This window comes from Chelonia mydas, chromosome 7, assembly GCF_015237465.2.
Source record: "Chelonia mydas isolate rCheMyd1 chromosome 7, rCheMyd1.pri.v2, whole genome shotgun sequence".
Lineage (NCBI taxonomy): Eukaryota > Metazoa > Chordata > Testudines > Cheloniidae > Chelonia > Chelonia mydas.
The window spans coordinates 67,945,765-67,969,648 of NC_057853.1; the positions used below are offsets into that span (position 1 = coordinate 67,945,765).

Sequence of the window (23,884 nt, forward strand, 5' to 3'; positions counted from 1 at the left end):
CAGAGCTCTGTACATTGTTGGCTTTGGGCTCAGAGGAGTTACCCTTTGCCAAGCATTAGGAGATGCAGCGCTAAGGGGGTTGTAGAGAGGGCCACATACAGATTAAGTCTAACCATTTCTGAACCCTACCGCACCTTTTTATACAAAACCAGAGAGGGGAAAAAAGATTTTTGAAATTTCAAATTTTTGAAAATTTTTGAAAATTCAGCCTGCCAAGAGATTTCTCACAGAACATGTCATGCCTAACATATGCAGGAGGACTGAAAAGGATTTATAGTGGCTGGAGTTATGAGAAAGTAAACAGTTCCCAGGAGGGATTTTGCTTTCTCATTCTTGCCTTTCACAGAGAGATCAGATTTCTCCTATTTCGCCTTGATTTAGACTTCATTTACATACTGACAGCTTTTCTCTCTAGTTTCCAAAATAGCAAAATTAGGAGGACTTAAATGCAAGATAATAAGTTGAGAAATTCAAAGGAGAGAGAGAATTTCTCTTCCCTTTTCCTCAGATGACTGCAAAACCCACAGTAAAGGAAACAAATGATTTAGTTTGGAGAATGGACTGAGGATACTGACCACTAAACTTAAAAGGAAATGGGCAAGGTTTGGCCACTAAACTCTTACTTGAAAGACCATTTTCAGACAGAAAGGAGTGTCCAAAAATCACTGTGCAAGAACGGGTATATTTCTTTCCGATTAGTGGACCAGGATCGATCCTTAGAAAAGCTTCCTGATTCTTCAAATATTTGTACTTGTCCTCTGGTGCATTCCTATCCATCTCAGGTTGCAAAATAGCAGACATACATGTGGGGTGTCATTTAGCATCTGGTTTGCAGATGTGCTGAACATCCCAAACTCCTGTTGAAGGCACTGGGAAGTATGGGTACTCAGCCCTTCTGAAGATTGGACCCTTATGTATTGACACATTTTCAACCTTTTATATATACAATTTTATGATGTAAACATCAGAAATGTCACAAAACTTGGAGACAAATTAATATTTTTGCACCCCATTGTCGTTCCTTACTCCCAGCAATGACTTAAAAGTGTTGGAGGCCCATGTTTTTTTCCTGTCAGAAGCAGCTCCTGTCCTGTTTCCATGTTAAGGAGGAGTTACTATGACTGCTTCTAAAGCTGCATTAGAGAGACACTGTAAGTTTCCCAAGGAGGAGAGCAGAAGAAACAAATTCAGTCATGTCCCAACAGATGTCTACTGAAAATAATACGAAGACATCAACACAGGAAGGTAGCTGTGGAAGGAGCAAATTGCTGGACTTTGCTGTTGAAGAGACGATGAAAGTTGACTTTACCCATGTTGGTTGGTGGTCAGGGGTCTGGGCTGGCATAAAGTGAACTCTCTGACTGAGTAGTGGAGCACAGTGATTACTAATTGTTGTTGTTATTCTGATACTCATTTTGCTTCTCCTTACCTCCTAACTACAATTCGGTATCATTTTTAGCAGCTACATTTTAATGAAGCCCATGGAGGAAAAAGATTAAGGACTAGATCCTCAGTTAGTGTAGCACAGTTGATTTCAGTTGGGTTATGCCTGTTCACACCACCTGAGGATCTGGATCTAATGCTTTATTCATAGTTGCATTCTTTATCCCTTATGCATATTTCAGTGCCACAAGAGAGACAGTAAGGATTTACTATCTAGTTTATGTACTGTTAGATATGCAGTTATTCCATATAGTTGAATATCTTGTCCACACATAATACAAACACAAATTCACTCTTTATCTAGACATTGAGAACTGGTCATATCCTGAAAAAAATAGTGTTTGCAGACTCTTTATTGGATTATGGAACAGCTGTTTTTTCAAAGCATATTTGTTCCTTTTTTTTAATGCTGTTTGTAGCCATAGCTGTGAATGTGTTTCTATCTGCATAAATTTTTGCAAATTGTGGTTATTCATACAGATGCCCATATTTGCATGGGATCAAGAATATTCATACATAAACAAGAGTATTCACTGTTCATTATTTGTTTTACTCCCATTTATAAAGTTTTAGTCATCCCAGAGGGCAGAAAAAACAAACTAAACATGTATCCTAGATGGCCAATCACACACCTCAAATAGCAAACATACAGTTTGCAAACATCTCATAAGCTGGAATCTGTGTTCATAAACTATTCAGTGAATATTTACTAATTTACTAAATTACTTATTTACTTATTTATTCATTTATTTACAAATTGGGATTGGTTCTTGAATGATCCACAGACCTAAAAAAGGCCAAAGTTCATTGGATACATTATTTTCTGTGAATCATTTGACCAGACCAATATTCAACCATGCATTCCTGTGTGTTAGCATTGGTAATGTCTCATATCTGATTGTAAATAAAAGGAATGGGCATGCAATAGTAAATCTGGGTGACTTCTGAAAGCTTTGAGAAACTACTGAAAATGGGAAGGCTAACATTTCCTTTAATAATTACTTTAAAGAACTAGTTTTGAGAAGCTGTTGAGATAAGAAGAGAAAAGACACAAAAATGAATGAGAAATAGCAAAGACATAATGAAGGAATTTCAGACCAAAGAGGTCTATCGCCAGTGGAAGACTTGAGAAATATGTATGTGGGATAAATTGAGAGACATAAAAAGCAAAAGATCTTGTCTGTGCCTCCTGTATTTCACTTTTAGGCAATGAGTAATAAAGTAGAAATCATTTGAGATCTTTCCTTCTATCCTGGTGTAATGCTGTCTGAAAGCCGAACTGAGGGGGGAGGTAGTGGGGCAATCTACAGTATACTTTGAGAAGACCGTAACAGACAAATGTATAGCTCCATTATACCAGCAGTGTGTTCACACAAGTAATGCAAGTGCCTTTATGAGCTGACTGCTTGTTAGTGAATATAGTCTAAATATTTTGACAGTGAATATAAAGAGGTTTACAGTATTTGGTAGTCGAGTTAAAGAATGAACTTTGAAGAGACAGTTAAGAGGTATGTTTCCAGTAGCATGCCTAGGGAATTAACTATGTGCCATGCTAGCAATGTGGGGCATAGCACACCTAATTCTCATTAAACCTGATAGAAAATATATTATTTAGTGCAGTAGTCATTTAGGATGGGATTTCAAAATATGTCTAAGGGAGTTAGGTGCCCAATGAATTTTAATGGGATTTGGACAATTTTTAAAGAATTTCAGTCTTTGGGAATTCAGAATAAAAAGTCTTTTCAGAGCCTGATTCTCTCTCCCAATAAGGTCCCTTCACACTGCCCGAATGGTCTAAAGGGACATTAGTGTAAATAAGAATCAGGCTTGTACTATTTGTATACCTTTTGCTTATCTTGGGTGAAATTTTCCCCTCTAGAAAGGCCCAGTACAGGGTCTATGCACCGTGTAAGCTCCCCAATGCTGTGCCACCTTGGTCTGGAGGGATACTCACCATTAGACATACACTGTTCCTCTTGGGCTTAGTGCTCCATACAGTGATGTACAGAGCCCAGCTGCGGTGCAGAGTGAGGACTGCCAGGGAGCTGATAATGAAACCCTGATTCTGTGCTGTCCAGCCAAGGTTTAAGTTAAAATTTCAGGTGAACAGTTTACAGGGTGGCAGCTTTATCTTCCTTCAGCCCGGAATGGGGCACAAATGAAGCTTTGCCCCACCACACCTGCTCCCCTTCTTCCCTTGATGCTGATCTCTAGCAGACAAGACAGCAGCAGTGGGTAATGGAGCTGGAGAAGGAGGGAGTTCTCAAGGGGGCTGTTTGGCCGGCATAAGTCGACTTTGCAGTACTAATGCTGCCCAAAATGAACTCTGTAAACTGAAGAATTGTTGTTAATGAGCATTGTGTATACAGACAAGAGTGGCAGAATATGAACGGGTCATTGTTCTATTCCCTTAGGTGTACACCAGTGATACCTATGTCCAAACTTGTTTCTCTTATTGCTATTAGTACAACTGGGAGTTTTGACTTTGTTGCCATTTCCATTTCAGTAACTCCCTTTGTCAGCCTGTTACCAACTATAAGTTCCTTCTTTGTTCCAGCAATGGGAGAGTCTCTGGCATTGCTACTTATTATTGACTCCGGGCCAGATTTTCAAAAGCACCCAGAACTAGGCTTTCAAGGGCTCAGCAGTCTCAACCTGAGGGGACCAGATTTTCAAAAAGAACAGGAGTACTTGTGGCACCTTAGAGACTAACAAACTTATTTGAGAATAAGCTTTCGTGAGCTACAACTCACTTCATCCGATGCATCCGATGAAGTGAGCTGTAGCTCACGAAAGCTTATGCTCAAATAAATGTGTTAGTCTCTAAGGTGCCACAAGTACTCCTGTTCTTTTTGCGGATACAGACGAACATGGCTCCTACCCTGAAACCAGATTTTCAAAGGAACTCAGCTGCCCATAGCTTCCATTTTTACACTTATGGCCAGATTTTGAAAAGAGCTCAGCATGCTGGGTACTAAGCATTTTTGAAAATCTTTCCACTTATTTTGGTGCCTGAATAGGCATGCAGAGATCGGTGAAAAATCTAGTCCTATGCGAGTTCAGCCTGCATTACCTACTGATGGTTAACTGCTGCAGCAGTTTTGTTTCCATTACCACCTGTATTTCATTTACTTTTGCTTTGCTTTTCATTCTGTATTGCTTCCACTTTGCAATGGCAGAGGCAGAGCTATTGTTATCTACCAGCCATGACTATTTATACACTGTGATACTGATCTCTTCTTTCACTATTTGTTCTTCCACCTATTCAAGAAAAGTAGTGCACCGTAAAAAAAAAAAAGTTTTAAAATAAAAATATTGCCGTTATAATAGAGTGGCAGACTTTAAGGCTGGGATCCTACAAATGCTTCCTAGACAGTTCTGCTCAGAAAGGACACACAGTTCCTATCAGCTAACCAAGGGCCTACTTAGTGACATAGTCTCCTGATATGTGAAATTGAGGAGCACTGCACCTTCTGGTGTGGCCTCAATGTCTCATATTGTGGAAGCTTTTCTTCATAGGAACACAGAATGGCAGTTGGTATGATTCTCACACTAGAAAGAGCAGTCATCCAGCAACCTTCACTTCCCTCTCCCTTCATATTTCTTACGTTTCTGGCTGGGGGAGCTGGCTACTAACCACCTTCCCTACAAATATTTGTTATGCAGGAGATTAATGCTCATGCCACCTCTTGGGCAATTTCAGTATTTGTTTCACCATTCCCTTCTGCCTTGCGGTGAGACCTACAAATTGTGAGCATTGCTTGCAAATGCTGGCTCAGCAGCTTCAGGTTTATCCTATACTGCTTTTTTGCTCCAAAATGTGCACTCTCCTTCATTCTGGGTTCAAAAATATCCATTGGGATTTCCCAACTCCTACTATTCATTGTACTAACCAGGTATTGATTTTTTTTTCTATTCCATTACATGGTTTTGAACTCCTCCAGCACATCTGTCTGCTCTTGCATTTTCTCTATGACATTGCATGCAGTATTGCACTTCAGTCATTCTAACTAGCGAGAAAGGGAACTTCATCCAGTCTGAACTCTCCTCTTGGGAGGTATGGAGCTCCTTGAACACCTAAGGCTCAAACCTGGGAGACATGGATCACATAATTCCAACATAGGTTGCAGGTAACCTAGGGAGAGAGAATATTTGTGCCATTTTTGTGAAGACCTTTTAGTTTAATCCAAAGAGGAAACAGTGTGTGGTGCTTACATGTTGACAGTGCCTCAGAACAGAAAGAAGGGAGTTTAAGCAGATAAAGGTTTTATTGGGTTATTTTTTAATCTTTACACTTTGTGGTGTGATGACTACATTCTTCCATTGCTGCATTTTAACCTGGTGGTAGAATTTAGTGCTTTAACTTTGATACAATCACAGTTTGCTTTACGATTTTGAATTCCCTTTTAACGCTCACTGCAGACTCAAGTACTGGATCGTATTTCCCTTTTACTGTTGCATATTAAAATACACTGGTGATTTTTATGATATTCCCAAGTATTAGGGTTATATTTTTTTGGCATTTGATTACTCTATCATTTTTAGCTTCATGAAAGGGAGAGGGCTGTTAGTCTGTTGCTCTGAATATTAATATAGGATGCTTTCCCCCTTTATCTTTGCTTTTTGTGTTGTGTTGCTTCCTGGAGGGGAAGCCTCTCCAACCTTCACATTAATTAAAGAAAAACTGCAGCAATTTTTTATAATGCTTTAGATAAAAACATCAATACTTGCTAAATAAAGTTCTTACAAATGCATCTGCACCAGTCCGCAGTGGCTTCAGTTGAATTATTTGCTTTGGGTAGGCCAAAATATGTGTAGCTTGGAAAATAGATTTTCAGAACTTTTAAAAAAAATATTTGTCAGAGTATCACTACCTCTTGAACATCAAATGGTTTCCCAGTGGAAGTTGCCGTCTTACTGATGCTTCCCACCAGTCAGATGGTGTAGTGTGGGCCTCAGAATGTGCAGCTACCATTTGAATACATGGGAAAGCTGGTACTTTCCCAATGAGAGTAAGGTAAGTTCTGTGTCTATCGCTGTGTGTTTGTACAGTGCCTAGCACAATGGACCCCTGCAGGCACTTTTGTGATAAACATGATTCATAACTAAGGTTGCCAACTTTCTGTTTGCAGAAAACTGAACACCCCCACCCCACCCCTTCCCTGAGGCCAAGCCACTGCTCTGCCCCTTCTCTGAGGTGCTGCCCCACTGACTTCATCACCCCTCCCTCCATCGCTCACTCTCCCCCCACCTTCGCTCCCTCTCATTTACACTGGGCTGGGACAGGGGATTGCAAGGTGGGTGGAGGGCTCCATCTGGGAGTGCGGGCTCTGGGGTTGGGCTATAGATGAACGGTTTGGGGTGCAGGAAGGGACTTCGGGCTGGGAGTTGGCGCCGAGGGGTTTGGAGTGTGGGAGGAGGCTTCAGGCTGGAGTTGGGGTGTGGGAGGAGTATGGGCTCTGGGCTGGGAGTGTGGGCTCCAGAATGGGGCCAGAAATGAGGGGTTCAGAGTGCAAGAGGGGGTTCCAGGCTGGGGAAGGGGGTTGGGGTGTGGGAGGGGCTATGGACTCTGGGATAGGGGTGCAGGCTCTGGGGTGGGGCCAGAAATGAAGAGTTCAGGGTGCGGGAGGGGGCTCCGGGCTGGGGCAAGGGGTTGGGGTGTGAGAGGGGGTGAGGGCTCTGGGAGGGAGTTTCGGATGCAGAAGGTGGCTCCGGGCTGGGATAGGGGATGAGACATGCGAGCTTACCTCAGGCAGCTCCCAGAAGTGGCAAAATCTCCCTCTGGCTCCTAGGTGGAGGCGCAGTCAGGTGCCTCTGCACATCGCCCCTGCCTGCATGCGCCACCCCGGCTGCTCCCATTGGCCAAGGTTCCTGGATAATGGGAACTGTGGCGCTGGCACTCAGGGCAGGGGCAGCGCACGGATCCCCCCTGGCCGTTCCTCAACCTAGGAGCCAGAGGGACATGCCGGCCGCTTCCTGGGAGCCGCGCGGAGCCAGGCAGGTACGCTGCCTGCCCTGCTGCAGGCAGCCAACTGGACTTTTAACGGCCCGGTCAGCAGTGCTGACCAGAGCTGGCAGGGTCCATTTTCGACCAGGTGTTCCCATTGAAAACCGGACGCCTGGCAACCCTGTTCAAAACAATAATTTAGTTTTTTTAACAACACTGAAAGTTCCAGTTTTCTCACAAATTCAAAGAAGAGCTGCACTTTTGAGTCCTTTTTGAATCAGTTTCTTGGTATGTGATTTATACTTTGAAATTAGGCCTTGATTCAGCAAAGCACTTGATCACATGTTCCATTTTAACTGCATGCAGATATCAGTGAGAACTAAACAATGTGCTTAGTTTAGCCTGGCTAAATTGGGGCCTAGATTCAGATAAAATACATTTTATATTGACTGTAATGAAAGAAAAGTCAAGGGGAGTTGGCGACCTAAAAAATTCCTAACTGTCAGAGTGGTTAAGCACTGGAATAAATTGCCTAGGGAGGTTGTAGAATCTCCATCACTGGGGATTTTAAAGATCAGGTTGGACAAACACCTGTCAGGGATGGTTCAGATAATACTTAGTCCTGCCTTGAGTGCAGGGGACTGGACTAGATGACCTCTCAAGGTCCCTTCCAGTTCTATGATTCTATGAAAAGTCTCTTTTCTATTCATTATCTGTGAGTTCAACAAATCAATTGTGCAAGTAATAGAAAACTTTTCATAATGGTCATGAAAGCACTTCCAGCATGAATATTCTAAATAATATTTATTCATGCTAGTATTCATGATACTTTTACTCTTACTCGCAGCAAATACAGCTTTGTGGATAAGCTAATGAAAAAGGAGCGGCAAACATCAGCAAAGTAAATAAGTTTTATTCTGAGGAATGCACCTGAATACTTTTTGGCTGTGTTCAGCCTGATCTCACACAAGTCTGTCTAATATTTCGTTGTAAATTACACCGTTGAAAAGCAAAATAATTCTGGTTAACTCCCTGCAATAATGTGCCTCTAATTCCAGTCAAATTCTTGCTATACATTTTTTAAAAAAATTACAATAACTCTAAGAGGTTTACAAATACACGACAGCCAATATGTTCATAAGTCTCACTCTGTCTTTCATGTGTTGCAATTGTGCCTCGATTGTGGTTCATGTGGTGTATTAGATGCACACTATTTGCACAGCAATGTAGTCAAGATACCAATTGATGATAAAGTCATAGAGTTAAAGATAGAACAGTTGTTTTAGACCATCCAGTCTTGCTTTACTGCTTTATCTTCTTGTTTTACTGCTTAAATTTTAAATTGGCTTTTCTAGTTTAAATTCATATCTTTTCTAATATTATATTAATATGTCTTTATGTAGTACATCTGCTCTATTTTAAACAATTATGCAAAAAAGGAAGGAAACCCTCCAGCATGCAATTGGAATCCTACTCCATAGTATTTCAAATAATTCCTCTCATTACTATAGAGTGGGAGCCATTAGAAACTCAGTGGCTGTGTCAAGATTTTGAGCCGTACCCACTAAATTTGTAATGGGCCCTTCTGTTGTTACAGGATTCCAGTGTACTCTAAATATTACAATTCTCTTCTTTTCAAATAACAGGCAACATTCAAAATGACAAAATTACAATGAAAATCTTTAAGATACTTCTATCTTCTGTAAATTACTGGAAGTATCACACCAACATAGACCACTGCATTTAAAAAGTCAGTCCTTAATCAGTAATGGATCAGATGATTATGTATCACTTGCTTTTCTACCATTAGAGATAACTAGAGTTTTCAAACCAAATTTTCAGCCTACATCTATAGACAGTTGCACAGAAATATTTAACGCTTCTGTGCACTCAGGTGCTAGAATGTTGAAAGTGTCCATGCAGATATTTGTACCTATATATTATGGGTGCCTGTATGTCTGTGTAAAATCAAGCCGTTTGTCCATATTGCACTTCATAGGGTTTTTACATATTCAAGAAGTATTAGATAAAATCATGCAGTCCTTTCTCTTTAGTAGGACTCCTGATGGAGTGAGGACTGAAGATCATGGCCAATAGTTCTGATGCAGCCTGAACCACATCAGACAGCAGCATATGTATTCACTGACACTTATTAATTGACATAGCAGGTGGCGATTAAGTGAGTTGGCTCTAGATTCAGTTTGGTAAGGAGCTGATATCCCTGTACACCATTATGTGCTGCATTGCCTGAAGAGTTAAAACGAATGAACTAGTCCTGAGTTTAATAGTAATGTTGTTATTTTAAATGATCTCATTGGAAAAAGCTGATCTTATTTGAAATTATTACTGATTTTGATACTAGAGGCTACATCCTCCCCTGGTATAAAATCAGCATAGCTTTGCAGTAGTTTGCTGTCAATGGAGCTGTGCTGTTGAGGATCTGGTCGTATTTTTTGTAAAGAGATTAACAGGAAATAGAGAGAAAGAGAGAAAGAAAATAACTTTCAAAGCATCAGAGGTTTCTTTTCCAGATAGTATTTCTAATTAATATTGTAATAAACACAAATAAAAGCATTGGTGAGTCTACACCTCTTACCAGAGCCTTGGGAAACCAAAGTTTCTTGACTTTAGTTGCAATCATTTTAATGTTCGTGTAGGGTTTTCACAGATGTTGTTTATTTCTCAACAGCCGTCTCAAGAGCAAGTGGTGCCACTCTTTTTCTTGTTGCCATGAGAATAGTATAACATTTTGAAAGGGTGGAGGGAAATTTTCATTGCTTTAATTACCACCCGCTGAAGAACTGAACTGTAGAAAAATAAAATAAAATGGGGGAGAGGGAAAAAAGGAGATGATGTTCCCAGGAGCCATTAACAGTATCAGGAGAGAGAAAGTGAAGAATGCAGCTGGCTGATCATTTATTACACCATCTTTAGGAAAAAAGAGAATTAAAACAAAAACAAAAACAACTTGGCCATAAGCAATGTAGCATTTCTAACCTACCAACCAGCTCTGATGCCTGAGAAGAAAAGCAAGCTCTGGCAAGGAAGACAGTGTTGTGTGAAAGCCTGCAGTGTTTTAACTGTGGGAGTTGGGAGCAGGTGAACAGATTATTTTGAATTAAATGAACTGAGATTAAACATGTTTGGTGGTGTATGCCTGATTGTGATGGTCATTCAGACCCTGAAATATCCTCAGCTCAGTGTTCTCCAAATTATGTATGTCCTTCTCTTCTTTTATTCCCCTGCTGTAAAGCTGTTGGATTGCACACTTCCTGTTACTCCCAAGAAGGGCCCCAGGACAGTTCTGTCACTGTAAGGAAGAAAGAGCGTAATCACAACCTCCCCTGCCACACACTTGTGTCATCAGCAGGATTTAAACCTGGGAATTGTAGCATCTCAGCACAGACCTTGACCACTTGAATTAATGGAGTAACTCCTTTAAGTGGTAGCAGAAGTAGGCTTTTGTCCATCAGTAGGCCAGCCCTTGGAAGGAGATGCAACATACACACTATGAGATTGTTGTAAGAGTACCTTACCTGTGTATTTTCTAGTAGAGGTAACTGTTGTTTATAAGAGAACCAGGCTCTAATCACTATTAAATCTTTTGTTTCTATATTCAAATTAGGGCAATATGACTGAGGATTGGATCTTTGCCTCAACAAGTAGTTTGATTTCAGAACTAGTTTCTGTGTCATGCTTGGCACATAGCATCTTATATTAGGATTTAATGATGTAGCTTCACATAATATATGTCACATGGATCCATAGTGGCACTATTCTTCCTTTGAACTGTTCAACGAGAGTAATTTTTAACAATTCAGATCTGAACACTTCTCTTTTCCTCCCTAACAACATTCTTTTGATTTTGTGAAATGGACTAATTGAGTTGTTAGGCTGATCATTTGCATGTCATTTCTAAACAGATGCATATGTCTGCCTGGTTTGCATGTTTCATGATAAGAGAATACAGTGCTTTCCAGAAAGGAGGCTACTGTTCCCATATTGTAGTCCTCATTTAGCCAAGCACTTAAACATGTGCTTACTATTATGACGTACTAGAGTAAAGTCTACCAGGCCCACTTAGAATGGGGCCCCATTGGGTTAAGCAAAGTACCAACACAAGAAGAGATTGTCCCTGCCCCCAAAGAGCATGCCATCTAAATAGGCAAAAGGTGAAGGAAAAAAGGTGAAATGACTTCTCTAAGGTCACACAGCAGGTTGGTGGGAGAGCTGAGAATAGATCCCAGGTTTTCTGAGTCTTAGTCATAAGAACATAAAAATGGCCATACTGGGTCAGACCAATGGTCTATCTAGCCCCATATCCTGTCTTCTAACAGTGGTCAATGCCAGATGCTTCAGAGGGAATGAACAGAACAGGGCAATTACCAAGTGATCCATCCCCTGCCATCTAGTCCCAGTATCTGGCAGTCAGAGCATTAGGGACATCCCTAATGCATCCCTGACCATCTTGGCCAATAGCCCTCGATAGACCTATGCTCCGTGAATTTATCTAATTCCTTTTTGAACCCAGTTATATTTTTGACCTTCACAACATCCCCTGGCAATGAGTTCCACAGGTTGACTGTGTGTTGTGTGAAGAAGTACTCCCTTTTATTTGTTTTAAACCTGCTGCATATTAATTTCATTGGGTGACCTCTGGTTCTTGTGTCATGCAAAGGCATAAATAACACTTCCTTATTCACTTTCTTCACACCATTCATGATTTTATAGACCTTTATCATGTCCCCCTGCTTAGTCGTCTCTTTGCCAAGCTGAACAATCTCAGTCTTTTTAATATTTTCTCATATAGCAACTGGTCCATACCCTTCTCTGTACATTTTCCAATTCTAATATATCTTTTTGAGATGGAGCAACCAGAACTGCACACAGTATTTAAGGTGTGGGCATACCATGGATTTATATAGTATCATTTTGATATTTTCTGTCTTATCTATGCCTTCCTAATGGTTCCTAACATTCTGTTAGCGTTTTTGACTGTCACAGCACTTTGAGTGGATGTTTTCAGAGAACTATCCACAATGACACCAAAATCTTTTGAGTGATAACAGCTAATTTAGACCTCATCATTTTGTATGTAGAGTTTGGATTGTGTTTTCCAATGTGCATTACTTTGCATTTATCAGTATTGAATTTCATCTACCATTTTGTTGCCCAGTCATGCAGTTTAGTGAGATCTCTTTGTAACTCTTCACAGGCTGCTTTGGACTTAACTGTCTTGTAGTTTTGTATCATCTGCAGACTTTGACACCTCACTATTTACCCCTTTTTTCCAGATCATTTTTGAATATGTTGAACAGCACTGGTGCCCATACAGATCCTTGGGGGATGCTGCTATTCACCTCTCTTCACTGTGAAAACTGACCATTTATTCCTATCCTTCGTTTCCTATCTTTTAACCAATTACTGATCCATGAGAGGAGGCCCTCTTATCACATGACAGCTTACTTTCCTTAAGAGCCTATGGTGATGGACCTTGTCAAAGGTTTTCTGAAAGTCCAAGTACACTATATCCATTGGATTACCCTTGTCTACATGTTTGTGGACCCCCCTCAAAGAATTTTAAATGATTGGTGAGGCATGATTTCCCTTTACACAAGCTATAGTGACTCTTCCCAAACAAATTGTATTCACCGATGTGCCTGATAATTCTATTCTTTACTATAGTTTCAACCAGTTTGCCTAGTACTGAAGTTAGGCTTACTGGCCTGTATTTACCAGGGTTGCCTCTGGAGCCTTTTTAAAAAATCACTGTTACATTAATTATCCTCCAGTCATTTGGTACAGAGGCTGATTTAAGAAATAGGTTACTTAGCACAGTTAGCAGTTCTGCAATTTCACATCTGAGTTCCTGCAGAACTCTTGGGTGAATACCATCTGGTCCCAGTGACTTATTACTGTTCAGTTTATCAATTTGTTTCAAAACCTTCTGTAATGACACCTCAGTCTGAGACAGTTCCTCATATTTGTCACCAAAAAAGAGTGGCTCAGGTTTGGGAATCTCCCTCACATCCTCTGCAGTGAAGCTGGATGCAAAGAATTTATTTAGCTTCTCTGCAACAGCCTTATCTTCCTTGAGCGCTCCTTTAGCACCTCAGTCATCCAGTAATTGTTTGGCAGACTTCCTGCTTTCTGACATACTTACATTTTTTTTTTGCTGTTAGTTTTTGTGTCTCTTGCTAGTTGTTCTTCACATTCTGTTTTGGCCTGCCTAATTATACCTTTACACTTAACTTGCCAGAGTTTATGCTCCTTTCTATTTTCCTCAGTAGGATTTGTCGTCCAATTTTTAAAGGATGCCTTTTTGCCTCTAACTGCTTCTTTTAGTTCAGGGTGCTATATGCACTGCCTCTCCTTAAATGCCGAATCTGGGCTTGTGTATATAGGGAATCTACCATGAGACACTTCTGCTTTGATTTCAGAAGGTATACTCTCACCTACCATAAATTGAAATTTGTTCCTCAGATCACAGTTATAAATACACTAAAGTATAACAAATTCACACAAGAAGTGTGGATTTGAACCATTGGATGCCATTGAGTGCTCAAAGTGTTTGTGGGATTCTGTAAAAGAAACGCAGAATCTTTTATCCCCATTAAACTGTAAGCTTGGGACTATACCCATTCGAATGCATTGTATGACATGGCTGCCTAATCATCACAGTGATTTCCAACTTGTGTAGACATATTTGAGCTAGCTCTCATCATACCAGCTGTGAGAGTTCGGTCTTGAACCTGGGCCCATGGCGCCCCAGGCAGTGCTCGGACTGTGGCCACCACCCAGTAGCTCCCTGTAACCCGTGGAGAAGAGAACTAGAAGAGCTCTAGCTCACCTAATGCTCCTCCTACGAAGCTCCTTATTGGGGGAGATGTCTGGCCCTACTGACTGCCTCGGATGTACTACTTAAGCCCAGAAAGAGTCAAAGGAAGTCATCTGAGCATGTAGGTGGATTCCTGCTTGGCTGTCACTTAGTCCCCTGAATCCTGTGCTTTGTCTTCCTGCCTTCCAGCTTGTTCCTACCCTCCTTATCCCAGATCCTCCTCCACTCCAGGTTCCTGCTTTCCTGCCCTGCTCCAGATCCCTGCTCCTCCACCTTATCCCTGACTCAAACTTGACCCCTGGCTTGACTCCTGACTTGGGATTCAACTCTTGGCTGGAATCCTGACTCAGGATTTGACCACTAGACTTAACTGCCTACACCTTGGTCATTACAATAGTGTGCCAAAAGAAGTGGTGTAGCCAATGTAGCTCAAGCAGAGGCAAGTTGCAGAATGGGTTAGCTCTGCCAAGTAAAAACTTGGCTGAATCCTGTGGGCATGTATTTGGCATGGCTGGCCTGTGCTGCTACTCTCTGTTCTACCCCAAGTACATTGTAGGTTGATGAAAACTAGCACAAGTATGTCTCCATGAGTTGGCATCATGCCCATAGCTCATAATGTAGCCATAGCTATAGACTATAATTTGATAGACTTATCATATGTTGATTAGAGCAAGTTTAGAATACTATATGCAAAGAAGTGAGTTGCACTATCCACGAACATTAATTTACTACTTTTGTCATGTGCTTATCCAGAATCGATTTAAAAAAAAAACAAGAGAAGTTAGTAGAGATGGGCTGGAGCTGTTGTTAAAATCTGATCCTGTTTTCTAGAAGACAAAACCAAACATATATACACAAAAGGGGGAAGAAAAGAACAGCAAAGATTAAAAAAATGCAGGTTCTGTCTCTGGTGTTGACTCTTACTTGCAACCTCACTGCTGGAAAATACACAGGCATGGCACTTGGTCTTATCAGCCACTCTGAGACCTGGCAAATTCATGCCACCATCGGGCAGTTTAGGGCATTTCATTTAGTTGCTCTCTCTGATCCCAGGATCAAGCAGTGTTGCAAAATATGCAGTCTTGACCTGCTAAGACAGACTTGTAAGACAGAAGGAAAAAGAAGAGAGATAGGAAAGAGAAGAAATAAGTCAGGGAAGGAAAAGGATGCCTGGGGTGAAGTATGGGGATGAAGTCTCACATCCCAGGTGGCATTTGGGATCTAGCCAAAGCTGGTGGAAGTGGCAATGTCATTTGGCTGCCTCTCTCTGGTCAGAAAATCTTTCAAGATTAGAATGAGGAAGGTCTAGAGTCCCAGGAGATGGTAGGGCTGGAAGTCATGAAGGTGAAGCTCGCTTTTTCCCCTCCTCTCACTTTTCAGTCAGCCAGCATCACACTCCATTAGATTTTCCCAAAAGAGTCTCTCTTTGAGGTACCTCAAAGGGAGTGATGGGTGGAATAGCCCATCCTCTTATTATTTTGTGCACCAATTAGGCCTGATTACCAACACATCAATTTTGGTTCACTAATTTCTGATCCCACACGTCTCTTGTTTACCAGGCATATTCTTAACACAGTCCTTGAGTTTTGGTTGGACTAACTCAGTCTTTCTGTCTCCTTTTTGCACCTTTTCTCATCAACATTTATTATAGGTTATTATGACACTTTATGAGCCTTCATTCAACTTTTCATAGTTGAGCTCACAATTAGAGTAAATTTGTAGGCCCAGTTATTACGACAGGACATAGCCCAGTTATGTGGACGTTTCTGACTGTACCTTTCATTGGGTATTTTAGGGTTCTATATTACTCTCTGTCTACATTCAGAACTCTCAACAATGTCAATTTTGGGTTCCTGATTGAGATAACATATGACTCTTGTCCTCTAAAGAAAGTTAAGGTCTTTCTAAACTAAAAGAAACAAAATATTTCCAGAACTTCCCTGTTTGGGGTGAGATTTTCAAAGCTACCAGGGAGATTTGGACACTTTTATTTTCCATTAACTTTAATCTGATCCCCAAATGGTTTTGAAAATCCAGGCTTTGATCTTTCTTGAATCTGCTAAATAAGTTAGTGGTCATTAGCTAGCAAAGAAACTTCTCCTAGCTGTGAGCCAGTTGCTCAATAAGGGAGGGGGAGAAGACAAAGATATAACCTCATTCCTCTCCATATTGGCCTTTGGAATGAGCCACCACATAAAGTTGAGCAGTCTGCATAATGCTATTGAATGGTGCAGCGTGTAACTCTCATGCATACCAAGCAGCCCCAGGGAGATTGCATCTCCGGGGACACAATCTTTCTCCCTGTCTCCTGAAGGGCAATGCAACCCTTCAGGAGTCTGGAAGTGGTGTTTTGTACAGTCAGAGATTCCAAGACAAGAAGGGGCCATTGTGATAATACAGTCTGACCTCCTATATAACACAGGCCATAGAACTTCCCCCAAATAATTTCTAAAGCAGATTTTTTAGAAGAACCTCCCATCTTGATTTAAAAATGGTCAGTGGTGGACAATCCACCATGACCCTGGGTAAATTGTTCCAATGGTTAATTACTCTCATTGTTAAAAATTTACACCTTATTTTCAGTCTGAATTTGTCTAGCTTCAACTTCCAGCCACGGGATCACATTATACCTTTCTCTGCTAGATTGAAGATTGCCTTAATTATTAACTGCAAAACATTTTGAGATGATCAGATCAGAGGTACTATATTACCTGACGAAAAGTATAATTATAATGGCCAATAGCCCCTGAGTACCCATGATACAGAAACTGCAACCCCTGGACATTCCGGTGCTCTATCTATTCTGATATCGCCTTTCTTTCAGTGGCTTAGAATGTAGATACTGAATCCGGAGACTAAATGACCTTTTCTATTTAATTCATTTCTCTAGGGGTTGTATTTGTGCACATCTTTAGGAGAACTGTGAGGACAGTGGGGATGTGGTAAAACAGGTGGAAATAATGATTAATAATCACATAAGTAACAAATTAAGCATGCAGAATTCCATCAAAGACAGGTAATAATTATTGAGTCCCCTGAGCTGTAACCTCCTAGCACAATCACATTCCACTGTAAGTGCTTGAACACTTGAGAGGCCTTGCCCGTTTCAGCTTCATCTCCCCCTTTAATGCACGTCTATTTCATTTTAATTACTATGTTCTTCAGGGCCCATTATGTGATGACTGTGGCCTCTTTCTTCTTGGCAGGTATTATTAGCCGCCAGGAGGCAGAAGAGCTGCTAATGAACAAGTCTGAAGGAGCATTCCTGGTGCGGGTCAGTGAGAAAATCTGGGGCTATGCCTTGTCTTATCGCCAACAGAGTGGGTTCAAACACTTTTTGGTGGATGCTTCGGGGGATTTCTACAGTTTCTTGGGTGTGGATCCCAACCGGCATGCGACACTCACGGATCTTATTGATTTTCACAAGGTATCACTTCTTGTGGAAAGATCAATCACTGAACTCAGCAGATTAATAAATTAAAGAGGAACCATGTAATTTGAAACCAACCTAGAAAGTGGAAATAACCATAGTGAAAAGCTAAACGAGTGTACATTGGCTCTAGTCAGAATGTACAAATTAAACTTCATACACCTGGAGTTTTGTTTCTCTGCTGAAGTGAACCAGTGGATTTTTTTTTCCAGTTTCAAAATCTTCAGTATCCATTTGTGTCCCATTCTAACCAGCTTTGTATGCACTGCCTGCTTTGAAGGACCAAAAGATGCACTAATAGGGACTGGCAGAGCTAACACTTTCTGAACTTCTTTGGTCTGCAAAATTTGGTTGGAAATATTACAAGAAAATGGCTTTTAATTTAGTTAAGTTTACCATGAGCCTCTGACAACTCTACATGGCCAGGAACTGGCTCTTCTGGAAGTTGTGCCTCCTATGGGCCAGTCTGTGACTAAAAAGCAGCACAATTTCTGATGGGAAAGGTTATTTTTACCTTCTCATGTGTCTCTCTCCATCAATTTTTCTTCTGTTTTTCTCTTTATCCTCACCCGTATTGTTCCCTTCTTCTATAGAATTTCCTTCACTTTTCCTTCTCTCCTGTTTTGTCTCATCTTTGATTCACTCTCATTCCAGTGGACTTTTTCTCCTCTGACTATTTCCATATTCCATTTCTCCCCAGACAACATGTAAGGAGCTTTCCTTTTCTTCCCCTAATTTCCCCTCTTCTCTGCTCCCAATTTCCCTTCCCACTTCTCTCTTTCTTGAGGTGCCATGAACTTCAGTTTGTAGCACCTCTGCAGGCTTGCTCCACACATACACACTCTCTATTCCTTCCCCCAGTGAACCTCTTGTTATTACTTATTATACTGAGCAACAGAGGGGAAATTCTGCTCTGTGACACTGGGGTAAATCTGCAATAATTTACTAGATTTACATCAGTTTAATGGAGATGAGAAGTTGGGCCTACAAGTGAGGGCACCACAGAACATGACAGTTCCTGCCTGAAGGAATTTACACTGCAAGTAAGAAACAGACCAGGAGTCAGAGCAGAGTGCAATATTCTACATAAATAGCTTGGGACAGATTCCTGGCCTCTCTCAAGAAATGGCACAAGAAGAGGTCTTAAAACTGCCTTAATGCAGCAGCTGAGAATTTAAGTAGCATAGGAGAAATGTGAGCCTGCCTCACACCTTCTATTTGTCCACTCCAAAGAGGGGTGGGGCCAGAGTGCAATGTGCTCCAGTGATCCTGGCTAGAGGAACAACTCCTCAAGACCATTATCCCCTGGCACAAGGTAGAGCAGCCATAGATGGTTCTAACTTCAGTTCGGGGGAGGGGACGGGGCGGTAGAAAGGTGGCATAGTGCTGCCTATGCTGTGGATCTAGCCCGTTATACATACAACACAAACCCCACATGATAAGCAGAAGGAAAGCTGAACCTAGACACCTCTATTTTATTTTATATATTTGAAGAAGCCTTCATGCTGGCTGTCTTTTTCAAAGTCAGTGCATCTCTTTGTACTGCCTCCTACAGAAACAAGCAGCACCTAGATCGGTATATTGGAGAGGGACTCTCAGGATACTCCTGGCCAGGGATAGGAGAGTGCATCTACAGTTGCACAGCTGGCACTTAAACAAGGAACTCAGTCCCTCAGGCAGGAGTTCTGGCAGCCGTGATGTCTCCTCCTCTTTTTTGAGGCAATCAAGTCTGACAAAAGTTCCTGTATTTCCCTTGTTTTCTCCTTGCCCATCATAGGCAATAACCACACAAGACAGCCCATCCATCAGCAAAGAGAACAAGGGCACCTGTCAGAAGCAAAATGTCTATTAAGCCCAGACATTAAGGAAAAAATATTCCTGGGGGGCGTCCCCGATGATAAAATTGGCAGGTGTGGCTATGACAGGTTGATTAGAGAAGCTGCTCTTCCTCTAAAGTGACCACCCAGTTCTCTTTTAATTGCCTGGCTTAGTGGACATATGTAAAACTGGTCAGTTTGCTCCTGAGTGTCAGTTCCTGTCTTCCATATCATCGTCTCTGAAACTTTTCTGTCTGCCCTTACCTCTGAAGTGCACTCTCAAGCCCTCCACAGCCTTTTAATGGCCAGCTACACAATGCCAGAGGATGTGAAAGCAGCACAATGAAAATTACCATAATCTCGTCCAGATCCTGCCCCAGTTCTGTTTTAGATGAAACTCCTTCAGGAAGGTTCCTGGTCTTTTGTCATGGTTAAGATGAACTGTAGGTGGATTCATTTATCGTCAGAGCCCAAAGTTTACTGTGATCCCAAAGACCACAGCAAAAGCTGTAAGAATTCAGAGCCAGCCACCAGCACTAAAGGGGCTAGGAAATGACAGTAGTACAGAGCTTGACCCTCTTTCCTCTTCTTTGCCTCATTCTGGTCTTTATTTGGAGACACTGGTTCATGTGGATGTTGGGAGATTGTCAGGTCAGGTAACTACTACCCAACTTTACAGCCACAAAAGATCATGTGGCACCAGCCAGTCTAATGTTTATATGAGTTTTTACAACCAGTAGGGTTTATTTTTGCATAGAAATATAGTGTTGAAAGCAGCAAACATTATAATTAAGTTGAGAGTGGCTTTCCCTACTAAACCCCTGTCTCTGCTTGCCCATAACTTTCCCACAATGTTTCCATTTGGATAGGAAATTTCCATATTTATTTTCAACCCAACATAGTGATTGGGCATGGACCAAGACTGGTATTTTCAATGGAGCCTAAAGGAGTTAGGCACTCAAATTCCCATTGAGTTTAATTGAGAACTGGGCACCTTTGAAAATCCCAGCCCAATAACTTGGATCTAAATTTGGATTCAGCTGCATTCCTAACTTTGGGATGTTCTGATCTATGGTTTTGCCCCATATCTAATCCCTAAATCATTTTTAATAGACTAATTAAAATTGTTTCAGTCATTTTTAATGAATAACAAAACAGAATTCCCTTGATTTATGCAACTCTTATTTTCCCACTCAATTTTTACTGTATTCTAAAGTGCCAGTTTAAATAATGAATAACAGTCTCTACGCTAACAGTGGAAAATGGTTTAGTTTTTTATTCCATTCTTTTTATATTGGCATACAGTTATCAGAGGGTGGCACAGATTATGCAGAGCACTAAGAAGGATGTGGAACTAGCATGATCCTTTCCCCTGACTGTGTGGAATAGGGAATATCAGTCCCTGTATAAAGGAGAGGTAAAGAAATAGCTGGTTTTGTATGGGCAGCTCCACACCTTGGAGAGAGAAGAGGAGCTGCTGGTATCCCAGTGTACGTTTTATCAGGTGCACATTTGTGTGTCGACTTCGAATTGCAGATAATCATTTTTTAAGATGTGTAGTTGGACAACAGCAGCCAGTTTCTCATCTCACCAAAGGGTTGGTCCTTACTTGAATTGGGTGGGGATCTTCTTTTTTGCTGTGGTTTTGTTTCTCGAGGGGACAGGAGAAGGCTGAAGTACTTTTGAATGATACTGTAAATGTCCTTTTATCTTTTCAGGAAGAAATTATCACATCCTCGGGTGGGGAGTTACTACTGGAACCATGTGGACAGAGGAAGAACCCACCTGACTACAGTTCTTTATTTGAATGACTGTTTTCAGTCTTTAGGACTAGAATGAAAATCCTATGGATAGTTAAAATAGTATGTTAGTTATCAAATCTTCAGTCACTAGCTGTTTGAACAGCAAACTACCACCACTAAAAGATCCTAGAAGCAACCGTTTGATACCTGATTTGTGGTAATTATTTATGTCACCAAGAGTTTAAAGATGGGAGAATACTGACTGACTACAGGTGAAGACAATCCCCAGTGGTCCTTCTAAGAGATGTGGTCAACTGGCATTGACACTCAAGGTCATTTTAATTTTTCAACTAATGTCCAGGGTTGAAAATGCTAACTGACATGACTTTAAGAAGGAAGGTGAACAACTCTATGCATTCATAAGGCATTGTATAAAATACTAATATGTTGAATTAGGTTCTTTCCTCTGACATCGAGTTTGCTAGTTTCCAATGACAATCTCATCAGTCAGTCTTGCAGTTTTGCAAATGGACTTTAAAAACTTGTGTAATTTGTGATATCTTATTGTTTACTTTCAAATTCAGGCCTATAAAGTGAAGTTTCCCTCAGAGCAGACAGTCCCCACAAGACCCTGTGCACTATTAAAGACTTTATGGGTCCAGTGGCATTGGAAAGACTTTCACCTATTCTATAGAAGATGGTCAATTATTCGGCACCATGTAGCTAATCACTGTTTCCAACAGGGAAAAAAAAACACCTACAAGATTTAAAACTTTCACAAATCATTTTATGTTGGGAATGTAATTTTGAAACTTGAAGTAATGAATGAATTAAGGATGGGGAAATCACTCTGGATAAAATATGAAGTGACCTGAATCTTCACCCAAAACTTTAGCCAATCCCTGACATTTCTCTACTTTCAATGATGCCCAAGCCACATCTTGCAGTTTCCCGGCTTCACTTTTTTATAGTTCCAGACACTCCCTTACCAGTTCTGCTAGCCGAGGAGTTAGATAGCTCCATATATAAGGCATGAAGTATTTATTAGATATCATGCCTGTTCACTTTTACATATGAGGCAGAGAGCTCTTAAAGCATTTGTTACAGCAACATACTAAATATCAGAACACATATAAAGGAACAGGTATACCGAAGTGAGTAACTTAGGGTAGCTGCTTAGACTTAGTAGATTGATAAGTTGGAGATCATTCCATTAGACAAGTTATGAAGTATAAAGAAGAAGAATTTTAAAGAACTCTCACTGGCCTCCTGGTTTGCTTCCAGGTCCCTTTGCAAGGAGCTGGCAGTTGGACTCAGCTGGGGTATACAGATGTTTTCCCTTTCAGTTCCTCAGATCCTATTCCTCCCTTCCCCGGGAGGGCATCATTTCAGAATTGTCTGGCCATGCTGACGGTTTGTTTACAATATATAGCATAATGTATTTTATATGAGTCATTCTCAGTGGAGGGACGTAATTTAAATGGCCTTGTGACTCCTTAAGTGAGTAGTTTCTCCACCCTTTTCAGATACTTAGGGCCCATTTTGAATAATGAGGGACTTTGCCCTCAGCTACATCTCACATCTCATTTCCTTTGCCTGTTCCTTGAAATTCTTCCCTCTTAACTCCAACCTTTGTGCCTCTCTCTCACTTTCAGCTTTGTGCCTAAATGCATGATATTCTCATGCTTGGAACAGCCTCACAATTCATATGTGCCACTCTCCCACATCCCCTTAAAACCTTTCTCTTATTGTTGAATCCCTTCCTCCTGAGAGGGTGACTCCATTTGTTTGTGCCCTTGAATGGGTATCCTGTGTATTGTATCTGTCAGAATTAGACTGTAAGCTGATCTTCAGGGGAAGGGACCTTGTCTTTACATGTTTGTTAAGCACCACCAACACTTATGGTGTTACACAAATAATAAATGCTCTTCATAATGACAGCAGCTTTCCTCATTATTGCCTCTTCCCATCCTTGTTGAAATCAGAAAATTAAGACATCTCTTGCAATATCATATAGGATATTTTCCATTTGTTAACATTAGCTTTTTGTGAGATTAAATCTATCTGTGTTTGTGACTTGTGAGGGAGAATTTCAATTAGCTTTCCACAGAGGGAAATTTAGTTGGACAGTTTCTATGTGAGTTGCATTGGTCACATTGACTCAGGTTTCTGTATTATCTCAAAAGGTTGTCTAAGAAGTTAGGGTTCAGTCTAAATTATAATCAGGGCTCACTGAGTGTATTGTTCACTTTCTGGATCAGCCATTCTCATCATAGGGTACTCTGATGTGAATGCAACTAAGATTTCTTCACCAAATATGTTTGGAAAATTAGGATAGTCTTTTAAGCGGCTGATATCTTGGGAAGCAGTGTGACCTAGCAGTTTGAATGGGTGACTGGGAGTTGAGAGGTCTGGGTTGTCTTCAGAACTTGGCCATTGGCTCAACAGTGGAACTCTTGCAAGTCACTGAGTCTTTGTGCTTCGATTTACCATCCTGGAAAAAGGGGATAATAATACAGACTCCTCCACTTTTGTAAACTGTTTTCAGATCCTCAGATAAAATGTTATTATGTATGCTGAAAGTAGGACACATTGTTTTCCAATTCTTTTCAGGTTTACCTCCCTGTAGTATTCAGCATCTACAATTATGAGAATATTTGTGTACAT

General features: G+C 40.9%; 1 protein-coding gene across 3 annotated transcripts in view; it reads left to right on the top strand.

The window, feature by feature from the left end:
- The window catches only part of SH2D4B (SH2 domain containing 4B), a 103,509-nt gene extending 80,352 nt beyond the window's left edge, over positions 1-23,157 (top strand). For all 3 annotated transcript variants that reach the window (XM_007067244.3, XM_043551907.1, XM_043551908.1), the window contains exons 7-8: positions 17,435-17,655; positions 21,194-23,157. In XM_007067244.3, the coding sequence (XP_007067306.2) occupies positions 17,435-17,655; positions 21,194-21,286 (314 nt within the window). In that variant the 3' untranslated portion in view covers positions 21,287-23,157. The remainder of the gene's footprint in view (positions 1-17,434; positions 17,656-21,193) is intronic.
- The last annotated feature ends 727 nt before the right edge of the window (positions 23,158-23,884 follow it).